This window comes from Scomber japonicus, chromosome 2, assembly GCF_027409825.1.
Source record: "Scomber japonicus isolate fScoJap1 chromosome 2, fScoJap1.pri, whole genome shotgun sequence".
Lineage (NCBI taxonomy): Eukaryota > Metazoa > Chordata > Actinopteri > Scombriformes > Scombridae > Scomber > Scomber japonicus.
Window position 1 is genome coordinate 28,488,143 of NC_070579.1, and position 7,826 is coordinate 28,495,968.

Genomic DNA, 7,826 nt, shown 5'->3' on the forward strand with positions numbered 1-7,826 from the left:
ACTTTCATACAGGCAAGGTCTATTTTCTGCTAGGTCTATACTGTTGACTTATTTTGGTCTACTTGAAGACAGTTATGTTTAACATGTATGTTGTGTTAGATTTTTAAAGTACTTTCTAAATAAAAAAGGGAATTCATATTCATCTGACTTCTTGTATCAATTGATGAAAAATGAGCAATGCAGTAATGTAGAACAATCAGGATGTGATATGTTGAGATGCACCGGGATTCATAGTAGAATCAAATCATTAACAGCTGAATTGTAATTGAATCGTGAGGACAGTGAACATTCACACCACTAGTGCATATGCTAAAAGACACAAGTAGTCTAACTACCCTATAATATATAATAATTCACTGCATGTTAACGATCAGAAGGCATACTCATTAAAATATGCAATAATTAAGATCCGTGTATGTGGTGGAATAGCGGGATTAAAAATGTTTGGACTATTAGGGGCACATTTTTTTCTCCAGGGAGGTCATGCCGTCAGACCTCCCTAGCTAGCTACTCGTAACACAAGCTCCCCAACACACACTTGCAATGAACTAGTCCCTGGACTGAAATCATTTTCACTTTGTGGTTTAAGCATTTTACATTAATAGGCCTTCAACAGGTTGGGCAAGACTGAACAGACTGAATGTGTCAGCCACTCATGCAAACCACAAAAAGTTTGTTTAAATTACAGTTATTAAGTCGTGTCAAGACAAGTTTCAATTCAAACAATCAAATGTGCAAATGTTATCATCAGTTGAGTAGAGACAATTATGAATGAAATTATATTCTGTAAGGCTTGCTAACAAATCAGTGACTGTACCTGTAAGGACACATGAAATTAGTGTTGCCCTCCTAATAATCAACCAAAGCGTCGATGGAAGAGTGATGTGAAGTTACATTACTCAGCCAACCAATGGCTTAACTTCATCACTCAGTCAAGGACAGTCATTCGTATTTATAGGGCTGGTCCCTGTGGTCCATCCAAAAAGCAAATTTCAAATTACAATGGGCAGGAAAACATCCACGTAATAGGATCATTTTGAGCGTGTAAAGGACGACCTGTGGAACCCTCAATCACTGCTACTTCCTATAGTGGATTAAATCAGTGAAGCGTAATGTCTTCAGCTCTTGAGATGTTTTTTTCTGGAATTTTGTCATTGTCTTGCACTTCTGTCACAAAGTCTTCTGTTTTTCAACTTTTCTGTCTTTACACCTGATGTACACATTACCCCTATGAACTTCTTGAAATTCCTCCATTTTATGAACTCATTCTGTTCTTGCTTTTCATCCTCACCAGGCTGCACATCTCAATTACCCACCAACCACTGGGTCTAAGTGACATGCATGGGCTATAAATGACAGGCTATTTCTCATAGTACAATGCAGATACGGGAGATTTATGCATTTCTTGATTTCAGGTGTGCATAAAACAGAATGATAGCCTGGGTTTTTGCCTAAGATAGGGAACCAATCACAAAACGGGGAGGCGGGCTCAAAACAATGACGACTGTAGAGCGACTCTGTTGACATCCAGCATGGCGGCCATGGAGGTGCAGCAACCGTTGGAAGCAGCAGTAGATTGTGTGCTTAATAAATTGGAAGTGTTCATGTGTTCACGGTGCTCCCTACAGGCTCTGAATACGTCATTGTGTATTGTTGACATGATTGGCTGTAAGTTTGCCCAACTCAACTCAACTTTATTTATATAGCACTTTAAAACAACCACAACTGAAACAAAGTGCTGTACATAAATAGATAAAACAACACAGGGACATAAAACAATTAACAGGAAACAAATACTAAAATAATTGTTTATTGTTTTTAAAAGTAGTGTAGCGTACAGAAGCATTTGATCAACATGCATTGATCCCACCTCAAATACGAGGAATACGACAGATGCGGTCTGGTGTTAGCCAGGATAGCAGAATGATGTATTGTGCTTTTCACATAAATATTTGGAAAAGCAGCTTTTTTGCAATTAAAAAAAAAAAAAAAAAACAGAAAGTTGAATATTCCTACTTTGCGTACAAACAAAATGCTCTCTCTTAACAATCCTCTTTGCCTCTTATCCACTACCCTACACACAGAAGCAGCATGGGATCTGTAAAAATAGCTATACTGTCCAAAAGAAACAGACTGTATTATAACAAGCGGAAACAAGCTTAAATACAAGCTCAGATGCTTCCAACGAATTGCATTATGAAACCCCCCCACCACCACCACCACCACCACCAATTAGCCCATGCTGCAAACTAAGCCAGCTAAGGAACAAGATGACGTTGTCAAAAACACTTAACATGGAGAGGTAGGTGGTGGTGACACACCACCACCCTCTGTCCCCCCCCCTTGTCTGCTTTGCTGCTCGCTCTTCATTTTTCTCAGGGTTTTTTCTGGTTGCTTGCAGGCACAAGCATAAATGGCTCCATTAGCGGCTGCATCATGAGCCTACTGTCTGCCTGCTAGGCATTAAAGGGTGCCATTTACGCCATAGTAAGTAAATATTTGGGTGTTTGGGGTGAAGGAGTTCACTGACTTGGCCATGACTTTGCTGCACTACTAGATCTCAGCGAGATATGTAACAAAATTCACCGATTATGTTTTAGCACTCGTGACTTGGATGAAAACAGAGAGAAGCAGAGTTTGCTGAAACTCTTCCCACACATACACACCCTGCTTTTGTCAAAGAAAAGTAGTATAATAGCTTAAGTCCATCAGCGGCTATTTAAAGACTATGATTAAAATGCAATCTATCAAAGCACAGCAACTCTGGATGTGCAGTAACATTTTTTAACAACTACAGCCACTGTCCCAAGCTGAAATACGTCACTATGATGGCATAACATCTTAATAAAACCTGTGCACACAGCCAGTAGATTTTTCACGAACAGAGGGGAAAGGGGAGCCGAGGGACCCCGCAGGGTGACAGATGGCTAGAATAGAGAGACAGGGGGCACGTGTTTGCTCTCTGCCACAACAATAAAGATGGAACCTCCCTAAACGCACATGAAACTTGACTGAATAAAAACATCAAGTGTGCACAGACGCCACATGGATAAATGCGTTCTCACATTTGCCATAAACATGTGCTACCTTACACCCGTGTGCAATTCAAACCTAAAGGCTGTGCTATAAAAGACAAAGGGCAAATGTCAGGGCAGAGGGGCGCTGCTCACAAAGCGAGTCGACTCTTCATCTGCTGTAATTTACAGCTGACAATAGTGTTGCCCAATACAGTCCCGCGGGGTCCGTTAGGTCCCGATTGTAACTGGCGACAAGTATAAAGAGAAGGCGGAGACGGTTTAATGATTGATCACTGCAGACACAGTGTGCCTCTGCCATGTGTGATGGGCGTTGTAATTCACTGGTGTTGTAGCTGCTGTTTTTGTTGAGGGCTGTCCAACAATTCTTTTTTTCTTTCAGACAAATCAAACTTAATGAACACGTGCCAGACGATAGAGAGGATTGATAATGTAGAGAAAGCAATTTGCTTAGCGACAAGAGCAAACATTAAACAAGCAGATCAAATAAATACCAGCTCTTAGATTTCAGAGTTAGCCAGTTGCACCAATCCAACTTTTTCTCACCTGATACTGACTCAAGATAACTCAACTCAGGCTATATGCTAATATTGAGTACCGATTAGATAATAGTAATCAAAGTTCGATATCATTCATTTTAAGTCTGTACATTTAATTGCACAGAAATCATTGCGATCATTTATATGGCAAGCGACATGAGACCAGGGATTGCTGTCCAACTAAGAAAACTGAATGAATGTAACAGATAACGGAAACATAAATACACTATATCTAATGTGGATTGATCACATCCTAGCTGATATTAGTCAATGTGCTTAATGAGGTCATACTGATCCGCTCCATTAATTGATTTGTGGCACAACATTTTCAAACCAAGTTGACACACACACACACACACACACACACGCACACACACATCCATTATATATTACAAGTGTATAAAGTTCTCATAGCTAATGGTAACTTTGTCAGTCTGATGTTTGGTGCAGGGCAAATGTTGAGACCAGCTCACACTCAACCATACAGTATATGTGCAGGCTTTAACAACTTTAACAATTAGCTAAAAAGGAGCTAAACATCACAGCAACTCTGCAGGGGTGAGTGTTGAATTTGTCATTGCATTCAAGTTTAAGATCAAAAACCCTAATACAGGTTTTTGATAAGAGTGTTGTATTATGGATTGTTCATACCTTAATTATGCAAGGTTTTGTCTGATGGGTTAAATCATTCCAGTAAGCCCATAGGAGATGTCTGCTGGCTAATGTGATTAGCATGATTAGTTGCTACTGACAAAATACATTTCTTATGATTTTGCTACCTCTGAAATGTACCAGAGCACCATCTGACGAAGACCAAAAACTACAGCGTACCGTGTCAGAAAATGACAGCCTAAAAGATAAGCTAGAGAGTGGATAAGATAAAGTGGGTTGGGAGGTGGGGACTCCCAAACAACTTTGACAGGAAAGAGAAGTCGTTTGTAGTGTCAACTTTATACACACGGAACTAACTAACAGAATTATCACTGGCTTACATGTTGGACATTTTGTTTGTACGGATTTACCCTTTTTCACATAAATGAGCAATACAAGTAAAAATTTGTTACATACCTTGTTGTATTCTTAATCTCTGTTTTCTAATTTAGCTTTTCTGAGGCGGCAAGTCATAATTGGCATATTTCCTTTCAAACGTAAAATGACGCACATGTACAAGTTCAGATACCAGAGAGGCATTCATGACTCCCAATTAATGTTTGAGAGCATGCATGATTACTTCTGCCACGTACTCCTACATATTTATAGAATGCATGCGTCCACAGAGGAAAATGACACAGAAAAACCTTGCATTAAATATAATCAGTAAATACAATATTTACAATCAATGGCAGTCCACTCCAATCCAGATTAGTCAGTGGGTTCATATGTTTGCTTAGGGATGCTGTGGCTGGGCAAAGTACAGTTTTTCCTCTGGTAATTCCTGCTTCCTTTTTATTTTGATAACTGAATGGAGTGCTGAATGCAACACTGCTCATTAATAACAGTTTTATTCCCTGGCCAGCAACTACCTCCTGACCCCACTCACTACCTGAACACTATCACAATAAATTAAATGTAATCGCTCTTCAAATGAATGAAAATGCTTTAGCAGGAGCAGCCTGGCCATTATGATTAGTTGTGTTAGTCACATATTTCTGATGCACATGATGGGTTGAAGGGACACCTGATTTTAGGAATAGGTGCATTGTTTGGAGTGGACTCTGCATCACTTTAGTATGGAAGACCATCATTATTATGCCATTTTTACCTATTACTCGTGTGCCTGTCCAACCTTATGAACAATTACCTGGAACATCACAACCTCCTACACAGGACTACTCTGCTTTCAGACTCAGGTGTGTCTAATAAATGCCATTCAGTTGCCAGCGTATTAGATACACCCAGTTAAAACTAATGAAACAGCCTTGCATCAGATGTGCAGGGTTTGTTGAAGCTGTTTGATGATGTTGATTCAACTTTAAAAGACATGTGTGAAGTAGTACCACTAAACTGTATTGTGTTATATTATCATGAAGGTGGCACATACTGTATGACATTGTGTTAGACAGCATAAGCACTAGATGAGTGTACTTAATAGATTGGCTATTGTGCATATGCACAGTACACAAGGCTAGGTCCCTGCAATGACATGCTCAACACAGACCTAACCACAACACTGCAGTAAAACCACAGCAGCAACTATTACAGCTGCACAGCTCCGAACACCTTACTGACCTGATAACTTTTAACTATGCTGCATAAGGAGGTTGATACGTGTACATATTAATGATCTCTGTGTTTCATGTGCAGACTGTACGAAGGCCTTTACCTGGTCCATCAGACGCTGACAGGGCAGGTGAATTCAGCTTCGGCCGCTTGGAGTTGGGAGGTCCGACGTCCAGCAGGTTTTCAGCCATAGTTGATATCTTCTCCGGCGGGTTGCTCAAGTGGGTAATAATCGTTAACCTTACGACAGGGAAGTTGTTTTATCAACCCGAATCTTCCCGGTTAGCACATTAGCAAGCTGGTAGCCTGCTAACGTGAGCTAACTGGCTAATAGCTAGCTAATTGCCTGCTACCAGCTAAGTTAACTGTTAGCTACTACTTGACGTGAGAGTCGGTGTCTTTCAAAAGAGATGCAATAGCGCCCCGCTTCGCCACCGCCATTCACCCCATGATAATCCAACACCCAACACCCACATTATTATCATTAAATAACCCAGAATAAAATATTCCCCATGTAAAAATCGAACTTCAAGCTGTCAATCCAATAAAATTAGGTGGATTTCTGCATTCCGGAGAAAACGTCGTAATTTTTAGATGTTCAAAGTACCCATTTTGCGTGACGTCAAATTTCTTCATGCAAAAATCGCGCGAAGCTCCACAAAAATGCACAATTGCATAAAAATGCCGTCTTTCTGCAAATCACTTCGAAAGTCACGACCTGGTCTCCGCTTGCCCACGGTAAACAATACTGCTCCCGGACGGCGACAGGGCTGAATCGCCGCACTCCGAAGGGGAAATCAGATATACGGAGCTTTTCTGTCCGACGACCACTGGGCCAATTCCCGTTTTTTCGCACAAAATGTCTCCGAGGCGGTGCTAAGATTTCGTTTTCGGGGGGAAGGACGCTGTCATATCGCGGTAAGGATGCTCGATTTCTACGTAAAAACCAGTGTTGGACCGAAATCCTAATTCCGAGCCACGACAAGATGGCGGCTGTTGATTCCTTCGATACAAAAAAGTTTTTTTTTTTCTTTTCCAGATCGGCTGTGGAGGGGGAGGGGCCGCAATATCACGCCCTACGTGCAAACACTGCGCCTATTCACCGCGGGGGGCGCTGCAGCACCACCAAAGACACACACAAGCAATTTACATGCCAGTAAAACATGCATACATCTGTTTAATAATGCCATATACATTTTAGTTAAATTGCATTGAGTATTAATAATAATCAGTTATAAAAGATCATTATTATTAATAAATATGAACATATTCTCTAAATAAATGTGCATTATAGCTGTATGCTGCACTGTGCTGCACTTTTTGTAATAAAATAGTTTAGATAACTAACATTGGACTCAACTGGACTCACATCATTTCATCATTTTCCCTGAGGTCAACATTAACCTCACTAATAATTTTCTGCATCACTAAAGTAAAGCAGATTGTTGTGCATGTTAGCCCTTCCTGCAGACAAGTACATTTACAAGGGAAAAAAACACACAAGGAACATGAATTGACAACAGGTAGTTTACCGATCTCTTCTGTGTTGTTTTTTTTTCCACTTTCTGGCCATTTTTTACATGTATGTCCCTTTTGATTTGGTGTTAAAAGTGAGTAATTACAGACATCAAAAGCAAATCATTACCTTATATAGGTTCTGGCAGTGAATATTTGGCAGAATATACAGGTAGATACACACTATATGGCCACATATTAGTCAGATCAAAAATATTTCCACCCTACTGACAGTGTTGGAACAGCGTGGAAATCGGTAAGCCTTTCCAAAACCCACCTGCAATGTGCGTATATTGTGTATGATTTGACAAGAACCATCTTTACTTTATACTTCACAGTGCACTCATCTATTTTTCTGCTTTGAAATTTATTTCAATCATACTGAAAAAAAGAGTAATAAAATCATAACACTCACACTTTCTCAAATAGACACACATTGAATCAATTTGATAGTACATGTCTCTTTTTCATTGTTTTCTGGCAAAATCTGACACATGCACATGTATAAAAAAAATCA

At 40.0% G+C, this 7,826-nt stretch overlaps 1 protein-coding gene across 4 annotated transcripts in view; it reads right to left on the minus strand.

Moving 5' to 3' along the window:
• crebbpa (CREB binding protein a) overlaps positions 1 to 6,764 on the minus strand; it is a 49,413-nt gene extending 42,649 nt beyond the window's left edge. For all 4 annotated transcript variants that reach the window (XM_053338949.1, XM_053338940.1, XM_053338936.1 and 1 more), the window contains exon 1: positions 5,898 to 6,764. In XM_053338949.1, the coding sequence (XP_053194924.1) occupies positions 5,898 to 5,985 (88 nt within the window). In that variant the 5' untranslated portion in view covers positions 5,986 to 6,764. The remainder of the gene's footprint in view (positions 1 to 5,897) is intronic.
• Between the last annotated feature and the right edge of the window lie 1,062 nt (positions 6,765 to 7,826).